The 21,805-nt window shown below is 40.8% G+C and overlaps 4 protein-coding genes across 4 annotated transcripts; 3 read left to right on the top strand and 1 right to left on the bottom strand.

Moving 5' to 3' along the window:
- Positions 1-24: 24 nt before the first annotated feature.
- Positions 25-4,825, bottom strand: ctsf (cathepsin F). Its single transcript, XM_061292374.1, has 14 exons — positions 4,421-4,825; positions 3,668-3,778; positions 3,359-3,440; positions 2,729-2,784; positions 2,521-2,593; positions 2,048-2,161; positions 1,792-1,940; positions 1,569-1,665; positions 1,412-1,492; positions 1,210-1,329; positions 964-1,028; positions 795-885; positions 506-564; positions 25-397 (listed from the first exon to the last, which is right to left on the bottom strand). The coding sequence occupies exons 1-14, from the start codon at positions 4,658-4,660 to the stop codon at positions 323-325; spliced, it is 1,413 nt and encodes a 470-aa protein (XP_061148358.1). The 5' UTR covers positions 4,661-4,825; the 3' UTR covers positions 25-322.
- A 377-nt stretch (positions 4,826-5,202) lies between these two features.
- Positions 5,203-9,276, top strand: aup1 (AUP1 lipid droplet regulating VLDL assembly factor). The gene is made up of 12 exons (XM_061292401.1): positions 5,203-5,547; positions 5,889-6,026; positions 6,168-6,318; positions 6,476-6,663; positions 6,867-6,939; positions 7,055-7,128; positions 7,424-7,490; positions 7,628-7,730; positions 7,811-7,942; positions 8,223-8,362; positions 8,518-8,606; positions 8,936-9,276. Exons 1-12 carry the CDS (start codon positions 5,507-5,509, stop codon positions 8,979-8,981), a joined length of 1,242 nt encoding a protein of 413 aa, XP_061148385.1. The 5' UTR covers positions 5,203-5,506; the 3' UTR covers positions 8,982-9,276.
- A 539-nt stretch (positions 9,277-9,815) lies between these two features.
- On the top strand, positions 9,816-13,298 carry fnta (farnesyltransferase, CAAX box, alpha). Its single transcript, XM_061292414.1, has 9 exons — positions 9,816-10,003; positions 10,296-10,381; positions 10,658-10,772; positions 10,951-11,055; positions 11,205-11,331; positions 11,623-11,771; positions 11,969-12,031; positions 12,214-12,403; positions 12,472-13,298. The coding sequence occupies exons 1-9, from the start codon at positions 9,882-9,884 to the stop codon at positions 12,619-12,621; spliced, it is 1,107 nt and encodes a 368-aa protein (XP_061148398.1). The 5' UTR covers positions 9,816-9,881; the 3' UTR covers positions 12,622-13,298.
- Positions 13,299-16,287: 2,989 nt separating this feature from the next.
- On the top strand, positions 16,288-17,597 carry LOC133162903 (transmembrane protein 271-like). Its single transcript, XM_061292426.1, has one exon. The coding sequence runs from the start codon at positions 16,584-16,586 to the stop codon at positions 17,376-17,378; it is 795 nt and encodes a 264-aa protein (XP_061148410.1). The 5' UTR covers positions 16,288-16,583; the 3' UTR covers positions 17,379-17,597.
- Positions 17,598-21,805: the final 4,208 nt, after the last annotated feature.

Raw genomic sequence — 21,805 nt, 5'->3', positions numbered from 1 at the left:
CAACAAATAAAGCAAACCACCCAGTTCAAAGTTAAAGTTTACTCAGCCAATGTTAACAAAATGGAGATTACAATTCACAACACAGTGGCCTAACTATGACAAATGATTCAAAACCAGTGCTCGACATAAAATCTACTGTAGAATAATTTCCAATTTCATTCAATTATTTTAAATTTAGTAGCAGTAGCGCTGGCATGCATTTTAAGGATGACTAGTTTGGTTGACAGTAACAGTAACAGGATGACAGTAACATTATAGGAGGTCGTGTGGGAATGTTGTGCAGTCTCGCCCAAATGTGTGCTCACACTATGTTTTTTTTTTTTTAGGTGATAACAGCAGATGAAGCCATCCTGTTGATGCCACATGCACTGGAGCCCCTGTATAGGTAGTAGTAACCCTGTGTGAGAGAGAAAAGCATCATCGAACAACAGATAACGTTTTATCGTGCTCAGTTGTCATTTTGGCACCCACAAAGACTGAAAAAGCTTTGCCTTGGATTTATTACCTCCTCTCCATAATCCTCTCCCCAGCTGTTTTTGATGGCCCAGAATGGAATTCCCTTACCTAAGAAGACACAACATAATGATCAGGAAAGATCTATTTTCTATTGCTATTTTAACACAAAACATTCAAACATAACATGTCAATGATTTGTATCTTATTATTCTTTATGTTGATGATTCCCTAATAAACTCTGAGACTACTTTCTATCACCCTGTTAAAGAAGTAGTATGTTATTTGAACCACTGAACTACCAATAATAGAATTCAAGGAATTCATCAAAACTAACTTACGGTCTCCGTAGCCCACCAGAAGCACTGCATGGTCAATCATCCAAGGGTTACAGAAGATTTTAAACGGGTGAGACACGCCCTTCTTGTAAAACTGCACAACAAGTCAAATAAAAAGAATTAGACATCCTAATCACTTCTCAGTGAAGTAAACGCTGATGCTTTATTTGACCTGCATTGCAAAAGCATTCAGAGCTACAGAGACGGGGCCATTCTCAGCCAACCAAGCTGCAATTTCTGAAAACAAAACAAAACAAAAACAACTGAAATGAATCCAACACACATAATATTTGCTTTTGCCTTTACATGGTCAGGGCGAAACCTTTGTTTCTTCAGCAAATTGGCTTTGTGTGTTACATCTTCACATTAAAATGTCACTTCAATTTTTTTTTTGTTGTTGTCATCTTTGTGCTCTCACCATTCTCATCTTTGGACAGCTCCATAGAGCTGTTGATGTAGGCGGCCACCTTCCTGCTGGTGAAGTTGCAGCTCTGCTTATGGCCAGTGTAGGAATAGTCACTCTCCAACTCCAGACCGCCTTGGGCACGCATGCACGGGGACCACAATCAGCACAAAGCTTAAAGTTTTTTTAAAGTACGGCTCGGAACAACGGCATTTACCGAGATTCTCAATGGCTTCATAAGCATTCGATGGCAACCCGCCTCTGCACGCCTGATCCAGCCCATCACAGTCAACCAGCTCTAAAACCCGCAAAGTAAAAGAAACACACACTTCAAATCATGCGTAACTAAACAAATTTCCGTGGCTGAACATTACCTTGTTCCGACAATGACTGCAGAGTTCCGTTTTTCAGAAACCACTGCCCTTCGATGTTACCTATGACTGAAAACGCCCAGCAAGATCCACACATACCCTACAAGACACAAACAGAGAATAAAAGCACATCAAGAGAAAGCAGGGAATGTGACTTTTGATAGTTATATTGTTGATATTTTATTTGACATGCTATTTAGTGTAACTCTTTCTACTGAGGTGGTACCTGGTTCTTAACAGGACTAACAGCGCCGTGATCTCTCCAATCCCAGCTGGCAGGGGCGGGGCTTCGAGCAGAGGGGGCCAATTTCATTGGTCGCTGAAGAGTCCACTGGCTCAGCAGCGGGTTCAGGTAAATTGAGCGAAACTCTTCCTCTGCAAGCAAAGAGGAACTGACGACTATCTTTTGAAAGCAACTATAGATCGAAAAACCATAACCAAAGATTATTTTGTGTCTGGAAACAGTGTGATGGGTTACGCACCAGTTAGGTCACTGAACTTGGTGATGCCGTACTCTGCAGATCCTTTATCTATAGACTGGATTTTTGCCGCGGTCTTAACATTTTCATGAAAGATCTGCAAGCGTCGCTCAGCCTCTGCAGAGTAAAAAAAATAAAAAAATATGCTAACCGCAATTTGTGTAGTGCATAAAACTGAATTAGTAACATGAAATGTCAATGAGTACAAGAGGAAATGAAGTTTACATTTTTGTTTGGCTTGTGTAGTATAAATAAAATAAAAAAACATCACAAGATACTGTATAGAATTTTTGGTCAATTCAATTGTGTTTGTTGATTGTCTGCATTGTCACGTCCACTAGCAGCTCACATGACAATTTATAAACATTCGGGAAAGGCAGATTCAAGGCAGCATTTTACGCAGAGGCCCGGGTGTTTTTGTTCTCGCCACCACATTCCTGATATTCATCTGAAGTTGTGGAATGTGCAGTACTCACCCTCTTGGGTGTTATAGACTTTATTGTATTTAATCATGAAGTCTTTGAAAAGTCCCAGCAACTCCACAGATTCCTTGTAAAAAAAAAAAAAAGGTAAACACACACTTAACAAAGCAAATCTTATCCGGGGGTTCAACTTGATTGGAAATATATTTACTCAACCACACAGTTATATTTAATGTCTGCATGATGTTTTTTTGTTTTTTACCTCTAGAGGCTGGTCAGGTGAAGCGTCCTTAACTGTGGTTGTTTCATCTGGTATAGCTGGTGAGAAAGAAATTGGAATATTTATTCCAAGTTGAAATAAATGACTATGACTATCATAGAATTTAGTATTGTAAAACTGAGATAATGTGTTACCATCAAGTTGATCTAGCTGTGGAAAGACTGATATGAAATGGACACTGGTAAAACCCATTCGCGCATAGAGCATTGAAAATGACCATGTATAGTCAGGCTTTTATTTTGAAAATTACCATAAAAACCATCATGTATAGGCTTTTTTTATTCGACTTTTTAGTTGTTTCAATAGGGGTTTCAAACTAGGGTTAGTGTTTCAAAGTAGGGATTTAAATAGGGTTAGGGTTTTAAATTAGGGTTTGGATTCCACAGTAGGGTTTTAGAATAGGTTTAGCGTTTCAAAAAAGCAGATATCTGTTTATAAATAATCAGGAATAGAACAAAATGTAGGTATAAATATCCCACTGACGTGTCTTGCCGGGGTAAAGCTCAACTCTATACGGCCTTGACATAATGTATGACAAGGGCTTTGTAAACACTGACATTATGTCACCATGGGTTATAGAAAGTCATACTTCATTTTGGGACATCTGCTTACCCTTCGGTTGACATTTCTGTTTGAGCAGATTCGAAGTTTGCTGCCAGGGTATGTCCCAGATTTCAAACACACAAACCTCAGTCTAACAGGAAAAACAACAACAAAAAACAAGTTGAACAAGAATCCTTTTAAATTGATTCTGACTGGTGCAATGTCTACATTTACATTGAGCTATTTTCACCTCGTGGAGCTGTGGAAACAATCAACGACTGATAATAAAAGAACTGAGTGTGCATGTCTGTGGTGTCGAGGTCACGTGACAAGAAACAACACAGCTGAATTGGAACAAAAACAAGACAGCCCGCCTACCTTGAGCTGTTGTAACTCGGGATAGAAGTCACAAGTTCGGAGCATGGTGGATTTCTTGCACTGAGTATTACTCATCTCCACTGTTATAGTGTAGCGAACACCCTTGACCAGCTGAAAAAAAAAGAAAAGAAGTATATTATGATAAAAAAAACTAAAAAAAAACATCTATCATTCAGTTATTTATACATTGTCCTGATTGGTATGAAAGAAGATTTAAAAAAAAAAAATTCTCAGAAAATTGACTATATTCATCCTAAAAATATGCAGATTTACTACTCTCAGAAAATTTATATTTTATTCTTGTGTACATTTTCCTTTGTTTCAGGTGGCCCCAAATTTCTTTCACGCTTTGGCGTGTAATATTCTTGTTGAATTGAATTGCTGCCGTTGCAGCTGGAGGTTTCTTTCTGTTGATGAAATTGATCTGTCACAATCCCAGCGTGACAAAAGGGCAATCATTTGGAAACTGTCAACACGCGCAATGCCATTTCCAGTTAGGTAAACAAAGAAACGATGGAGATGTCAATAATCCGATGGCGTTAGAATTCATTTTGTAAATAAACATTTTCTTCATGCGATTTCATCCAGTTAGCGCGTGCAAACCAATGCTTTCTATTTGTGCTGTCATTTTAAAAAGACACGACTGTGCATCAAATGACTTTAAATTAAGCCGACTACAAGCCTGACGCACTTTTAAATAGCAAGAAACAGACATTGACAACAATATTACATTTTAAATCATCCCATTCCGACCTGTTTGGTTGCAGAGATGAGTCGGCTGACTTTGCGGAGGTGCATCGCGTTGGAGCCCAAGTTGTAGCGCTGCTGAGCGAACTGCAGTGCCTTCTTCAAACCCGGGTCGCTCTCCGTCACTTGGATCGGGGAACCCGGAGGACTCAATAGAGCCCGGTCCATGTCCTTACCGAGGCCGAGCGTGGCGCCGAATACGGCGGCCAAGGCCACACAGACAAAGGCCTGACACCCCAACGCCATGTCGTTCTAATGAAAAAAGAAGCCGAGTGTGCAGATCGTTCAGTTAAAATGCGGGCAAGTTGTCTTCCTGCCAAAACAACAATTTTTGTTTATGCGCACGAGCAAGAGAAACTGTTGTTGCCAAACAAATCCTGGAACGGCTTTGTGGGAGGAGCCAATGGTATCAGAAGGTGCGTTCAGGAACTTCTGTTGCTGCCAATTTTTATGCATACTCGTTTTGTAACGTAAGGTAACCAGTAATTACTCAACTAGTAAAATTACCTTGAACAGAAATTAATTTACAGTACGTGTGATAAAGTTTAGTACATGCCCACGTGTACATGTAATAAGTGTGGAAGGTGCTTTTATTTTGAAAGGTTCAGTACCGCACTAAACTACCTTCTGAAATAGCTGACGTATTTTCACCGTGTAAAACATGTTAATATTTTATAATTTTACTGACGATCTACTATTATAGTAAGTTAACAACGATCGTAACGTAATTTTATTAACGATTTTTTCTCTTTCTCTTTCCCTGTTTTGTTCGTTTTACTTTGATGAATCTGCCCCGGAAGTGATCCAGCTAAGGTGATCGGAATGGATATTCAGCCTTGCTAACAGTACCGAATTTTCAGCTAACTAGTAAACTTCCACTTGTGGTTTTGTAATAAGGTTTCAATCCAAATTTTGTCACATCCTCGAGTAAACAATAATTAAATAAATAAACACAGAGGTTTGCTGGCTACGTGTCCTTAGAATGACACGGTTGTTACTCTGAACGTGATGAGCGATTTATTTTTAGGTAGAAGCATTTGGTTGTTGCTTTTCTAAGAGTGTCCTCTTGCGTTAAGATTTGACGGGACAGACATGGAGACTCCGGTTATTGAAGATATGATCGACTTTTGCCGGTAAGTCATTGAAGCTTATGTAACGCTAGCTGCCACATATTCGCAATTGGTCAGAGGATTGGTAATGAAATTACCTTTGCAGCGATATAGATTGCAAATCTATAAACAAGACCTCATTTCAATGTGAGCTAATGCTTCGATCCAAATGGTTCTTATACAACTTGTTAAACGTGTCACAATTGCGAAAGTAAAAACTGGTTGAAGTGACAGGTCAACTAATTTCGTTCTGTACGAATAGCAATAAATTAAATCGATTCCAAGAATTTCCAAAATGTCGTTAATGAACATTTGATAGAATTTTCCATGTTATCTGCCTCATTATTCCCATTTGATTTGCACAGGTTACCCAAAGACACACTTGTCTTCCTGCTGTTGGTGATTTACTTTCCAGTTGGCATTTGTTTGATGTTATTAAGGATTTTTATTGGTGTCCATGTATTCTTGGTCAGCTGTGCACTACCTGAAAGTTTTCTAAGACGGTATGTAAATGTACACGATCCGTATTTTACTTTCTCGTACAGCAAACTTGATTGTTGTAAATGTTGTCACCGAATGTAAACGTGCTCACTCACACTGTTCATGCTAATACTTATTTTTTCTCTCTTTCTCTGTCGTAACAGATTCATTGTGAGGATTATGTGTTCAGTCTTGGGAATGCACGTGAGGCAGCAAAATCCTCGATCCAGAGACAAAAATACCAAACTTTACATATGCAATCACGTGACAGAGTTCGATCACAACATAATCAACCTCCTGACCCCCTGCTGCACTGTGAGTCCAACGTGGAACAAGTTTTGTGCAACTGATTTGCATTTTTGGCTGATATTGAGACAATCAAAGCCCATCCTTTGATTCTTACCGCTGTAAATGTACTGTATAAATACTGAACGGACAAATGTGTTCACTGAGCAATCTGTGTTCTCATCAGCCCCAGTTTGAGGGCTCCACAGGTTTCGTATGTTGGGCCAGAGGCTTCATGGAAGTGCACGCTGCGCTTGGCAGGGGAGCGATAGGCGAGTCGCTTCAGAGGTACTGCTCCACCGAAGGGGCCTCACCATTGCTGCTTCTCCCTGAAGAGGACACCACGAATGGACGCGCCGGCCTGCTAAAGTTCAGGTCAGTGCAGCCACTTGAAGACCCCTGTGTATTCAGATCTGATTTCCTCTGTATTTTCCCATGAAGAAAATATATAATAACATATTTCCAACATGTGAGCATTGCCTGTTCCCATTCAGACAAATTTATTCATAATTATTTTTGATAATGTTCAACGGATTTGTGTACGTTCTAACCAATCTATCTGTATTCTTCTTTCTCAGTTCTTGGCCCTTTTCTCTGACAGACTCCATTCAGCCTGTGGCCTTGAGGGTTGCAAGACCTCTGATTGCTTTGGTAATATAATTGACTTAAGCTGTTATTTGAGCTAGCGATTTCCATTGTTTGTTCGAAAGCTATTGCAAAACCATTTGATAAGTATTGATTTCTATTTGTCTACTTTTGTCTGCAGAGCACACCAGAGAGCAGTTGGTTGACAGAGCTGTTATGGACATTTTTTTCTCCAGTTACAGTGTATCATGTAAGGTACTAAAAATCTTTGTATCCTTATCTCTTTCATCTTGGTTAAACTGTCAACGTATTTACAGTATGTACATATGTACTTAGTACAATATCTTGTTATGATGGAAAAGTCGCAACTCATCTGGCACCAAAGCAACTTTGTTTTCCGTAGATTGCTCAAGCGGTTAATTCGAAGCTTCCAAAGAGAAAAAAAGTCTCACGTACCACCTCTATTTAATTCCAATCAGATGAGACTTTTGGTTTGTGTGTGTGCTTAATAGTTGTCCAAATATCCTAACTTTTCCCCTTCTGCCGACAGTTGGTTGCCATCAGTTTCACGAGAGGATGGTGAGTCCTCACAGGAGTTTGCCAACAAAGTCCAGGAGGTAAAATAAAGCCACTTGAGTAGCAATCTGCTAATCTGCATTGTCATGTTTTTGCTGTGCTTTGGCCGGCTACCGTTTGTAAGTGCTCACTTCCGTTTCAATTAAACTGCGATTACTGCGTGATTTTGTCCTTGCAGCTACTCGCCTGCGAACTTGGCTTGGTCACAACCAAGATCACTAAAGCCGACAAAGCCGAGCACATCAAAAGGAAACGACACGCCCTCCCACAAACGTCTACGAGTAAGCGAATAAATCAACGGGATGCCAACAAACTTCACCGCGCCGCGGTCGTACTTTGATGGATGTATTTCTCCCGTTAGGCTTACGACCTGGCTCGATCGGCCTCGGTTTCACGGCGCAGGGAACTGATGAGCCTCGGATAGCTCAAATGGCCCAGCAGGTGAAGGATGTACTCCCCCATGTCCCCCTGAGCGTCATCACAAATGACTTGGGTATGTTGCAGTCAGCACACTCTTACTCCCGACATCCAACTTGTGCTGTCCTCAGCAAAATGTAATCGTGTATGAAAAGTAATTGCATTGAGCTGCTTCAACATCAGACGCCAAACGAGGAGTTGACTTGAATCGGGACGTTTAGAACGTGCTAAGCAATCAATAAAATGGCCAGTTAACAGGGACCGTGGCAGTGAAGTTGACCCGTGAAGATAAAATGTCAAGTATGACCTGTGTTTCCTCACCCGAATCCGAAAGTTGTCTTTTGGTGATCTTGCAGCCCAAACCAGTTGTGTTAACGTCACCATAACAAACCTGTTGGAATATAAAGAGGGGTCTTCATCTGAAGATTCGGAGGAGTCGCCATTTGGGGCTTCAGTGAACAGCACTTTTCCTTCCACTTGTGCGCAGACCTTACAGGTAATTTTGAATTTTCTTTTAAAGGCGGACGTTTCCAAAACAGTTTGTGTTGGGAATTTCAATAAAAAATACCCGAGTTGTCCTAAATAAATACATATATTTTTTAAATCAATTGATCTTGATGCAGTTGTAGTTTCTTTTTGTCTTCGCCACAGCCTGCTGCAAAATCTTTTGGGAAATCAGCTGTTGACAGGCATTTGTCCCTTCAAGAGCGGAAAGAAGCGCTGTACAATTTTGCAAGAAGGTTTGAATTTCTTGTCCTCATTCCTGTTGTGTCATAAACATATTCCACCGTCTGCTATTAGCACAAAAGAGAAAGAGGCTGCCATTTCCACTACAAAATGATATGGATTGGTTCCTAAGTCTTGGTTTAAGCAGGATCTAGCTGTTTATCAGAGGACACATTTGTAACTATAAAGTAGCACTAATTGAAAAATACTTGCGCTGATAATTACCTCCAGCAGAACCTCTACATTATTATGTCACTTGAAGAAGCTGAATATAAGTATGTTAGTAACCGTGTTAACCCATATTAAGGTGTGTAACACTCCCACTTCCCCATTTTCTTTCCAGACGTTATATTGAAAAATATGGATCGGATCAAGAAGACAGTCACTGAACACTTTGGTGAGGTCAACAAGAAAAAAATAATCAGTCTGTCTAGTGCAAAAGATGATTTTTATATTCAATCAACTGGTGGCGGTGTTGGGAAAACAGACTTGCTAGACAGTTCAAGGAATGTTCTCACCAAATACAGTTTAAGTTGGTGGAAAGGTGAATAATGCATGTGTTCGATTCTTGCTGATGCATAATTTTGATAACACTTTGTATTGTGATCCACTGACTGTGAATCATCTATTTATTTTTATAATGTTCAGAGTCATCAACTACAAATAAAGTTCAGTTTGACCTTGCCTTTGGTGGAATTATTTATAACACGAAACAGCAACCGGACTATCTGGATGGTCCAATGCAGATCATCTGAAAGTGAGGCAATTGAATGTGATACTTCAAGTTTCAATATTTTGTACTCTGCAATTTTTTACTATAAACTATATTATATACGTATACAGCATTGTTAATTATAATTTCTATTTATTTCATCTTAAATGTGTACCATCTCAACCTGACATAGCAAAATTAATTTTGTACCAAGATAAAATTGCATTGCCAGCGTATTTAATTACTGTATACAAAGAATTAAATCGATCCAATACTTTAACATAATGTTTCATATTGAGATAGAGCAGCATAGTGGGGTGTTCTTTTTCTGTATGTATAAATTAATGGTTTAATGCTGTAACGGAAATCACTTTTCATGTTAGGACAGAACTGCAGTCAGTGGAGAGTTAATTCATGCATAGGCAACTGCAACGTGAGAAAATTGACTTTTTTTCATCAGTTTTACATTTGTACCAACATTTCTGATCGGACGTAAATGCAACATAACTCAAACCGGAAATTGCGTAGTAGCTGTTCCTTCCCCGAGCATTGTGATTGACAAGCTAACAAGTTAGCAATGTCGGGGATTGAGGATTATTCCAACGATTCTGTGACATTTAAGGATGATAACGAATTTAATGTAGAGGCGGGAGACCACGTTGACGATGAATTTGATATTCATCGATATACTTTTTACAGGTATTATTTCGTTACACAAACGTAGTTGGGTCCAACTAGCTAGCTCATTTAGTTCAACCAAATGCAGCGTCCACTTCTTAATGTGAAGGGAAATATTTGGGGGTCAAGCAGCAATTAGTATTTTGCATTTATTTAGTACACAAGTCACTGAACAGCTTTAAGTGCACTATTTATAAGTTTTTTTTTTTTAACTTTTTGATTGCTGTAATCGTGTTTAAATCTAATCTTAAACATGATTTTTCTTATTAATTTTAAATTTGTCAACTGCCAAAGTTTGTGTTGTGTGTTTCAGAGACAGGAAAGAGTGGGCTGACTTGGAACCTGTTCCTCAAGATGATGGACCAAACCCTGTTGTCAAGATTGCTTATTCCGAAAAGTGTAAATTTGGTCAAATATTTGGCTTTTTTTTTGGTGTCTGACGAAGTTTTGAAATGCTGTCTGCAACATGGCTCTGTCAAGTTGTTTCCTCTTTGCTTGTCTGTTAGCAAGTATATTTTGTCCGATTGGCAGTTTTAATATCTGGCAGAAAACCCCCCAAAATTATTTTCCAAGTAACCTTTATTTATTGAATGGAAAACGATTCCAAGATATCACCCCGCACCATTTTGTCCATTAACGTGTCTAATATTTCAAGCCGTTTGTGTTTTTCAACAGTCTCAGATGTTTTTGACTATTTCCGTGCCCTGCTGAAGAATGACGAAAAGAGTGAACGAGCTTTCGCCTTGACAGCAGACGCTATTGAGCTGAACGCTGCAAACTACACAGTGTGGTGAGATCACAGTTTGAATTTATTTTTTTGTACTTACCGTAGCCTCCATTTTTAAATAGCACACTGTGATCGTTTTCTAAAGGGTTGTTCATTTGTAACACTATCCTAAAGTCATATATTTTGAAGTATTTTTTGGCATAATAATAATGGTTCTGTACTGTTGTGTGGAAACGCGCAGGCACTACAGGCGGGTACTATTACAAGCGTTGTCAAAGGATCTGAGGGAGGAAATGAGGTACATTACAGCCATCATTGAAGATCAACCTAAAAACTATCAAGTTTGGTGAGTGTATGTAAGAAGTGGCAGACCAATTAATGCTTCAACGGAACATTTGTTTGCGCTAAATGAATTAATCCGTTTTTAATTCAGATTTTGCAGTTTTGTTGTATTTTTATGGACCGAATCAGCAAGCAAGTTGTTTTCGCTTCCAGGCATCACAGACGTATAGTGGTCGAGTGGTTGAATGATCCCTCAGAGGAGCTGGAGTTCATTGCAGACATCCTCAGCCAAGATGCAAAGAACTACCATGCCTGGCAGCACAGACAGTGGGTCATCCAGGTTAGTTGTGCTACTTGTGTTCTGAAAATTTGACTACAAAACAAAACCCTACACTGACAGAACAGCTGAACTTTATTTGGGGTCAATCGGAGACATTTTAAATGGTGACAGTTGTGGATGAGTTAATGTCGGGATAAGTTCTTATCCAATATTTCTTTCTCTATGACTGACTTTTTATCATGGAAAGCTGGCAGATGAAGAGATACAGATTATTACGCACATTTGGAAGAGTGTACTCTGTGCTCTAACGTTCTATTTTTATTTTTTTTCTACCCCTCATCAAACTTTCAGGAGTATAAACTGTGGGACAACGAGCTGGAGTTTGTGGAAAATCTCTTGGATGAAGATGTGAGGAATAATTCTGCTTGGAACCAGAGGCATTTTGTCATCACACACACGACAGGGTTCTCAGATCAAGTCATTCTCGAGAGAGAGATTGAGTAAGTGTGGCACTTTGGCAGAAAGCTTCTTCAGATCACATCTTTCTCAGAAACTGTCAACAGTCATGGCATGTGTATGACAGAAAACTGAAAACTACGAAAACCAAAAGGCATAAATCTCAAGTGTTGTGTTATGTTTTGGAAATGGTTGCTTCCTAATTGACTTAATGTTCCTTTTATTTGTATTTTCATGTAAGATACTGTCTGACCCAGATCAAAAAGGCCCCCCACAATGAAAGTGCGTGGAACTATTTGAAAGGGTAAGGCATTAGCCAACAAAAGTTCATATATATAAAAAACAACAACAACTCAGGACTGCTTTGTGAATCAAGATTTGACTCCATATGATTGATTCACAATTTGTCTGAGTGTGTCTTAAGGAAGTGAAGTGGATACATAAATCTTTATTTCTGACTGATATTGTTTTTTGTTTCTCCTTCAGGATGCTTCAAGACAGAGGTTTATCGTCTCAGCCCGGGCTGCTTGAGAAAGTCCTGGTGCTAAAGGAGACGCGTTCTTCATCTTACCTTCTCGCATTTCTCTTTGATTGTTACGAGGATGCTTTGGAGAACGGCAGTGAGAAAGGACAATCGGAGGAAGACCGAGTGGACACTTTAAAAAGCGCTCTGGAAGTAAGTCATTTGACTGTCTAGTGTGACTTTGCAGTCTGAGACCTGTGTATTTGGTTTTCTCTTCCAAGATTTGTGAACATTTAGCCAAGGAGAAGGACACCATCCGCAAGGAGTATTGGCTGTTTTTGGGACGCTCTTTAAAGAACAAATACGGATCGAGTGAGCCAGTTGACGCTGAACTTCCGTCCCAGGCGGCTGAGCAGCAGGAGATGAACTAGATGCCCGAGTCCCACTCCACTGCCATTCATTTTCACTGTACTTTGTTGTTGTGTGTATTGACGCCCCCCCCCCCCCCCCAAAAAAAGTGTTACAGTTGGTCAAGGAGGGAAAGGAATGAGAACGATGGATTAGATACAAAGCAGATATGTGTAAAGTCCTTCCTTCAAAATTCTGCACAGTCAAGCTTCATTCATGTAGTCCTTTTTTTCCTATTTGGCTGTTATCGGTGCATTTTTTTTTTAAAGCAAATTAAATTCTGTTCATGACATGTCACTTAAATCCATTGTCTCACTTCTTTCCGTTCTTTGCTGGTTCAGTAAAAAGAAGGTAAAGCAGCTTTATCTGAACACTATTTGTTGTGCTTGCTCCTCTGAGTCGTGACCCTGCGGCATACAACAGCACTCCTGCTTCTTGGCTCATTTGTACACATCGTCAACATTTACATAGAATTACCAGATGGTGTGCTGACCTGTGGAAAATCGCTTTTGTACGACAAACCAAGGAGTAACTTCACTTAAAAGTATTTGGTCTCAAATAAAGCAGCCTGATCAACTTCATCTTTATGTGGGGACATGAAGCATCAACGTGTGTGCTGACAGCGCTCTCTGCTGGTTGAATGTTGAAGGCTTGCTGTATAATTGAAACGCTGTACAAAATAAACCGAAGTGAGACTTTACCTTTTGTTTGTGAGATGAATGTATCAAAATAGAAGTGAATGTGAAGATATTATGCACGTATTTTATTTTCCCAGGGGAGTGGGGGGAAGCTATGATACCTCAGGGGTCCAACAATAGTGATGTGCATTCCAGTTCTTTTAAGTGAACTGAATCTTAAGAATAAGTTCACTCAAAAGATTTGTTCAAAAGAATCGTTCGCTACACATTTTTTTACCTCGTGTAGTGTACCTATTGAAGTGTCCATGAGGTGTACCTAATCACAGGCCACTTCATTAGGGAAAAAGCTTAAGTGAAAAGTGCCACACCCGCCCTCACCCCCACTTTCTGATTGGCTGTTTGATCTGTGAGGTCACTCGGACACTCTATTAGGTACACCGCCATTTTCAGGTTGGTTCGCAAAGCATCATCACTTGCGTATCTGCTCTCATGTTACTAATGAGACGCTCCAAAACTCCGATGATCATTGGCCTAACTGTCAAATTACCACCATCATCATTGTCTACGTATAGAGTTCCCCTGAAATGCACTGTGGAAACTTTAAAACCATTAAGCAATGACATCTATTCATCCTCTTAAAGGCGTAGCTGAACAATTGCAGTGATGGCACTGGAAGGGGAGAAATGCACTTTAGATATTAATCTTGTTTCTGCATCGTCTGCTTCCTCAGACCCGTCTGTCAGTGCCTTGCAGTTGACTTATAATTGGCTTCAATATTTCTCAGCATAATTGAATGAAATGATAGTGATGTCAAGAGACCCAACACTGCTCAAGCTTGAAATCTTTTTCATTCAAGTCACCTTGAATGAGGAAAAGAATGTCGACCTCTATTTTACTTTATCTTTACAAGTTCTTTTTACCTTTTGACACTCACGAGGGCCAATTGGTAAGATGTATTAGCGGGTAGCGATGTTGACTTGTGGTTACCACAACTCGGCATGGACTGAGTTCGGCTAAGCCTAACCAGGCGACCGTGTGAGCATCTTGATGAGCTTCGAATGACTTTCAAAGGAAGATTTGAGTTTATCCAACGGATTCACAGCTCATGTGACTTTCCTTGCCATGGCCTGTTGCTGCTTAGTGAACCGCGCCTGACAATCATCCGTCGTTCGAGTATGAATGGGCCCCACACTGACATAGTATAGAAGAGGTACGGTATGCCACGCTCGTCCAATTTATCACATGATTGAATACGGCCATTTTCACAGAATTTAAGTCGTCGCTCCAGGCCGACGGTGACTGTTCTTTTACTGAAGCTATTTTCAACCCCTTGTCTGTTCCAAGTTTATTTGAAGAGTGCTTATTCACTACAAGGGACAACAAAAGTTGAAACTTGACTATTGACTATTGTTACCGATTGATGCGGACATGCGGTATGACCAAAGTTTGGATTTTTTGTGTGACAATATTTTCCCATTAAAAAAAACTCAGGGTTCCCCCCGCTTGACCTTTTTGAGGTTGAAGGTTCTATGCCTCAACAGCACCAAAATGTAAATGAATGGCACTTAGGTCAAGCTACTGCTAGCCAATTCAACTATGGAAGTCACTTACTTACTGTTACTGTGTTTATATTAGTGGAGTGGAAGTACACATTGTTTGGTCACAGCTAGGACAGATAGCAAAGAAATGTTAAATGTATCTCTTGATGGGTGAGAAGGCCCTCATACTGTTGACTTTGTTTAATTTGGAAGCATTTATAGATTCACTTTTTCATAGTGTCTCCTTTAAGGCATTAGCTGGTGTGCAGTCTGTCTAGACAGGGAGTTCCCAGTCTCTAAGTGGGATAGGCTGCAAATCTGAATTGATTTTTTTTTTTTTTTTATACTTTCATCTGTTATAGTCCAGTGGAGAGCCCAGCTACTGTTTTTGTACTGACAAACATATTGAGGCTGCATCATCATCTCTCTCTCGCAGCAATGTGATGATTTATGCACACATCTTTCTGCATTGATCTGGACTAAGTAGAACTCCTCCTGCCAATAATCGACCTCGTAATAACACGAGAATCCTCCTCACTTATATCTGCTCCACAGAGGAATGCTTTCTCCTACGCACACAAATGGTTTTAATAAAGCCAATGATGGATCATTTGGATGGAAAGAAGTCGAGCTGGCCACGTTTTGATTCAGGCATTGCATTCCAGCACCACGGACAGCACTTTTGAGCTCAGAGAATCCATCAGACTTCCAGAATTATGGTTGTATGATGTGCAAGTGCAGAAACAATTGACAAATCACAATTCATGTCTTATAGTCTTTGTCTCCAGGGAAGCAGCAGTACCATAAAACGGATTGAAGCCTCTTTTTGAAGATATGTTCAGTATGCCACGCTCTGCTTTCGTGAAGTTGACGTCATGAGAGCTTGCAACTTGTAAATTGGCTCATATGTCAGTCGAGGAACTGCCAAATATTTTGAATGGTATATGTAAATTAATACTATACTCAATGACATTAATGAAATAAGGGGTAGGTTAGGCAACAGGTGGATTTCCCCCCCTGAGACGTCAAGTCAAGTTTTTATAGGTGCAACTTAACAAAAAAAGAATTAAACTGTTTCAAAAACCTGATGTGTTAGAACAAACCGAAGACACTTTTTAAAATTAACATCAAACTACATTCAAATGGGATTTTGACCAGTTTTATCATTCATAATAAAAACCTTGACTAAATATTCAACAGACAGGGGCTTACTGTTGACCAACTGTTATAGATGCAACAATAACACTTCAAATATGTGAATTATGAAAACATGTAATACATTTTGAAAATAAAGCATAGGGGGTCCTCAAAGGCGCCCACAATCTTTGTGTATTATTTACATCCGCATAAAGCAGACTTCACAATACAGAGACATTTTAAACATTATGCAAATAACGTGGAGTCCACAGCACCTGTGGCCTAGGTTTTAGAAAATGGACACACGCACACGCACGCGCACACACACGGCGCACCCCCGCAACCAGCCCACTCTTTGATGAGGATGCAAAGGGTCCGAACTTTGCGGGGATAAGTGTTGATCAATGCTCGCGAATGGATTATCGACGGGGCGGTAAGTGCAAAGCGGGCCATGCCTTCCTGGGATGAATTAACATTTCAACCATTCCCGTAAAAGCGTCGGGAATGCAGAGAGACGCCACAGCGGCGCGAACCGCCGCCGCCGCCGAACCGGCCGATGAGAAGGACCGGCTGACGATGGCCGACGGCGACCGGGGTGCTCCCGGACCAGACGGAGGATGAGGTCGGCTGCCAGCGGAGAGGGATCGAGAGCGGCAGCAGAGGTGGAATATAATGAAGTTGAGTGGGAAAGGACTCTGCGCCGTCCTGTCCAGCACCCTCCTCTTCGCGTGCGCCCTCTGCGAATTTGTGCTCGGATTAAGATGCGTCTCGCTGGGCTCCAGAGTCAGGGAACACTTTCACCTCGGCGCTCCGGCCGGAGCCTTCTACTCCGGGCTGCTCCTCGGCAGCGGCCAGGTCCTCCTGGGCGCCGCGCTGCTCTGTTGCACGGGGAAGCCGCGCGGCCGGAATTTGGTCCTCCTCGGGGTTGTGATCTTCCTTCTGGGGGTCCTCACAGCCTTCTCCGGAGCCGTGGTGGACGGGGACACCGCTTCCCTGGTAGAGAGGAAGTATTTCCACTACTGTGTCCAATCGGGCCAGGTGAGCCGCGCCTGCGAGGAGCTGAGGGAGTACCAGAGAAGTTTGGTCATCTCCTCGGTGCTCAGCACGCTCGAGTGCCTCCTGGCTCTCGCCAACCTGGTGCTCATCCAAAGGTACAAAGCGGCTCAGTTCTCTAGGAACAGGCAAGTTCAGAGGCACAGCTCCGGGCCCATCATCTTCAGCGAGGAGCGGGACTGCTCCTCAGCGGACTTTCAGCCTGTGTCTTATATCAATTTAGCCGTTTTGAGCGTGTTGGACGAGAGCGGCGGCGCGGAAGCCCAGCGCGGAGGGCACCCTTCCATCGAGCTGCCGGGATATTCTCCCGCAGACCCGGAGCTCAACCACAGCTTCCCCTTCTCCTACCCGCTGGCCAGTGAAATGCCGCCGGCTTATGAGGACATCTTCCCCGCAGAGGCACGCAACACATAGCCGAGCCGAGCCGCTGTGGAACAACCACCGGAGGGGACATTTTCTTCCAGTTGCCTGCTACACTTTGCATTCACATCGCCGTCACACTATTGACGAGCAACAAGGCACATTAAGGCCAGCAGCTTGCACTTCAGTTTGTGTTGGAATATTTGCTGTTCAGATTTATATTCGTGAATAAAAAGTATATTTAACCTCATATCGTGCACACTGAACTTTCCAAAAACACATTATTGACATTATTATTATTATTTTTAATTTGAGTTTTTAACACTGTGGCCAAATCAGCTGCTTTTTTCTTTTTATTGTTGTTGCAGGAATGTAGGAGGGATGGACAACTTTAAATACAGGCAAAAGTACCCTTTTACATGAAAGAACAAAAACTAAAAATAAGTTAAAAAAACAACTTTTTTTTGGTGCTAATTTTATACGCAAAAATCAATTATGATGTTATTCATCAGCTGGAACTGAGGCCTTTGTCAAATTGGATGGAATTCTGAACATTTCCAATTACCTGATAGCATTACAACAGAAAAGTCAGGAGAAGTCTACTAGAACATCTGAATTTATCTATGGTGAAAGAAAGAAAGAAAGAAGTCATTTGAACAGGGGTATGTAGACTTCTTATAAACCCGTCTAAAATAACCATGCTTTCAAAAGGCCTCAGACTGTTTTGTTGCTTTGACAAATAATTTCAAGAAGTATTTAGTCATAAGTCATAACGCTCATCCTTTTATGCTCACTATATGTTGATCTGTCTGACAGATAAATGAAAGAAAAATCTCTTTTTCTCAATGTTAAAACAAAACAAAAAAAAAAAATCGAGCTCCTCCTCAAGAATTGCCTTGGGGAGATAATCCAGGGGAAGCATGGCGGAAGACGCTGATAATGTCGAAAAACAGTGAGTTTAGGCCCTTTCGAAACAAAGTACTCACAAATGAGCAGCTGTCAGCAAGAACTTTTCCCTTGGGATGCCTGTGTTCACTTTTTGTGGATATTAATCCATGATTGATGATGGGAGAGTTGCATAAAGAAATCTCAAAAGATTTTCAATGGGTTGATCCTTGCGGTCTCGGAAGCTACCCGGAAGGAAAAGTCAAAGAGACGGACGGAAAAGATGGAATTCATAACGATGGCAAAATGATACACAGTAATCTTCTCACCATTATGACTATGTGCAAAAAGTGAAATCTATGATCTGGAAATAATCTATAAAAAGCTGCTAGGCTGTGATCACTTGCCATCAGTTGATCCAAAGAAGTTTTTTAAAGAAGGTTTTTCATTTACATGCAATGCATTTGCTCCCAATTTTATTTAGGCTTAGTTTTCTTCAGGCATTTTGATTGCCACGAATAAGGAAAACACCGATTTGCAAAATGGGCTTTAAAAACAAATATATTCACTTTCAAGTCCGACCACAAAAAGTATCATGACTAGCCCCATCTTTTCAATTGTGATTTATCAGCGACTGCAACAATGTTTACCATTGTTTCGCTTTAGCTTCAACACAACGGCCCGTCTATTTGCGTTAAAATATTTATGTGATCCAATTGGGCTGCCAAAACACAGTATACTGCATTCATTTATTTGAATTTCCAGTGCGTAATTATGACAACTGTGCTCTATAGATTAACTGCCAGCCAGTGCCAATGTGATTTCATTGGAGGCCTTCGAGCCTGGACGAAAATATTGAGTGTGCTCGATCAAGCGCTTTATTATTTACAGCTCTGAGAGTGAGCATATTTTATTGTAAGCTCAAATTCGGTTTCACAAAGTTGGATCGCAGAATTAAAGTACGAGTTGAGCGTAGGTGCACACCCTCTGGGCACAAATTGATAAAGCGAATTTGTCATTACTTAGCTGAGTACGTGCTGAGATTTTGTTGCTAATGTCGTTGTAAAAGTTTACACGCGTGCGCGCACACACACTCGCAGTCTATTATCATAAAATCAGTGTTCGTTGGGCCCAAGAGGCTATTCTCCGCCTGAGGGATCTTTAGTTGGATTGTGTAGCTGCATTAGTGTAATGAGCCTCTCGCTCTGGTCACAAAAGGTTGCAAATCGCTGATTTGCAATTCTCAACGTCCTCACTCAGAGGCGTCTGAGGAGCGCAGATCCGCACAAGCGATGGCGCTGCAGAAATTTGGAAGAATGATGAATGTTGAGATGTTGCAAAGAGGGCTGAGGAAGTGACATCAAAAGTCCCTGGCGATCCCAGAGACACCTTGTAAATCAGCGTGTGTGTTATCACGTTGTCACTGAACGCTGGAATGGGCTAGCACTGCTCAGGCATCAGGTTCTCTTTCAGAGGTATACGTAAATTTAATTTAAGGATTATTACTGAGGAGAAATTTGCTCTGCGTGATCCTGAGAAGTGCTGACAAAAACAGGTACGCTCAAAATTGAGTGAACCTATCTCGAGGGGCAACATTTTTTTTTTTTGCATCGCACTTGTAATGGATCTTAGGAGAGAACATAGAAACATATTTTGAGTGTCTAGCAGGGGGGGGGAAATGCTGTCTATACTTGCGGAAATAAAATCAATATCCCTAAAAGCCTTTTATCAGACATGCATCCATTTGTCTGTGTTCCATCCTGCCGCAACGTGAAGAAAGCTTCAGTGGTTTTTAAAAGCCAAACAATGAGCCCTTGCTGACCAAAATGGGTTTTGTTGCTGATGTACAGGGTTCAACCTGCAAATTTTTATTCGCGAGCATTTATTGGCAGAGACGCTGACGTTTTGGATTTAGAAGTTCCTTTGAGTGAGGAGCTGTTTACCGTATCGCAAAAGAGCAAAACTGTTGGTTTCAAAAACATTTTGGCTATGTGTTGTACACAAACGTGGATATCTGGGCAACATTTTGCCATATTTGACAATGATAATGCCCAATGGATTTCCAGTTGTACTTTCTCTAGATGTAAAAAGCAGGATTGCAACGAATGACATTTGATAATTTTCAACCAAAACTCTTTAAAATGATTGAAAATTAAAAATTAGGAAAACTACACTGCACTAAATTGCTTTCTGTTTCATTCTTCATTCAAATTTACACGGTCTCAAACGAGTGTGGTGCCATCTAGTGGTCAACAGTGGAATCACAGCCAATAGAAACAAGAATTAGACCAAAATATGAAAACAAGATTAAATTGTGTCAGCTTCAGATGCCACAATTACACAATACAAGGCGATGAAAAGACAACAAACCTTTTGTGGTTCTTCCAACATTATTTGGGCAGTGATTCGATATGTTATTTTTTGTACAAGACAAACAAGAAGGACACAGACATTCATTCAACAAATATTGTTTTCACTATGTAAATGCTAAACATCTCTGGTGTCTTTTGTTATTTCTATTTTCCCAGCACAATCCGACTGGGCAAAATGGCCTGTTTTCACTTTTCATGTCCTTTCTTACCTTTGCTTAATGAGAGTTTGTTTATGTGTGCGTTTGTGGTATACCCGACAAACACAATCGTATATCACTTCTATTGCTGTGAGTCCATCTGTCCTATGGGCATATAAACCTGGCCTTGTAGCCTCCAGATTATTGATGAGTGTTGCCCTGTTTACCTGCGGAGGACTTAAACCATCTGTCTGGGATAGAGTACACTGTCAGAAACAACGGCTACAACAGGTGCCCATGTTTGTTCTCTTTTTGTGATGTACCCTATAGGCTTCACAGTTGAATCCCAAGGCACAAATTACAAATAAGTAATACAAAATTAAGGGTACAAGGCCATAATTAATGCCTTTGGAAAGAGGCCAAAAAGCAGTTTAAACAAAGCGGAGCTCTAGAACAGTGACGTTGTTGACATGAAACGGAGATTTCTGAGAAACGTTAACATCCTGGTTAGTTCTGTTGACAATCCGCATGTTGAAAGAGTCTCTATAATGCCATAAAATGAATCATGTCTGATAGCATTTCTATGTTCTTCTCTCGTGGAGATAAACAGTACGCAAAGACTGCCATCTAGGTGTCAACAGTGTAATTACAACTTCAAACTGATCAAAGTAAAAAAAAACAACTTTTTCTGAGCTCGTCTGGAAAACAATCTGGAGTCATCATCACATTGTAAATGGTCATATTCTAGTAAACGTATGCAAGCATTAAGTTTGCAAGCAAACAAACAATCACGACTTTCTTGGAATGAAGAGTGAGCCAGAGATGCAGTGCGGGGAGGGAGAAGAGAAGGAAGCACTGGCAAAGTCTGCAGGCCCACCAGTGAATTGGGCGTTCATCAGCAGCAGCGTGTGCAGCAGAGCCAGCTGGAAACTTGTAATAACCTCTTTGGCTTGCCGCCATCCACCATTTAGCAGACAACTCCTGGAGCATCAGAGTGCGGCTGAGGTAAGGTCGTTCTCACAAGAAAACTCAAACGCACAACTTCACTTCCAGACAACTAGTCTCCATTTCACATCAAGTAAATTTA

Source organism: Syngnathus typhle, linkage group LG1 (assembly GCF_033458585.1).
Source record: "Syngnathus typhle isolate RoL2023-S1 ecotype Sweden linkage group LG1, RoL_Styp_1.0, whole genome shotgun sequence".
Taxonomy (NCBI): Eukaryota; Metazoa; Chordata; class Actinopteri; order Syngnathiformes; family Syngnathidae; genus Syngnathus; species Syngnathus typhle.
The sequence above is the reverse complement of the archived record's forward strand: the minus strand, read 5'-3'. Positions and strand labels throughout refer to the sequence as shown.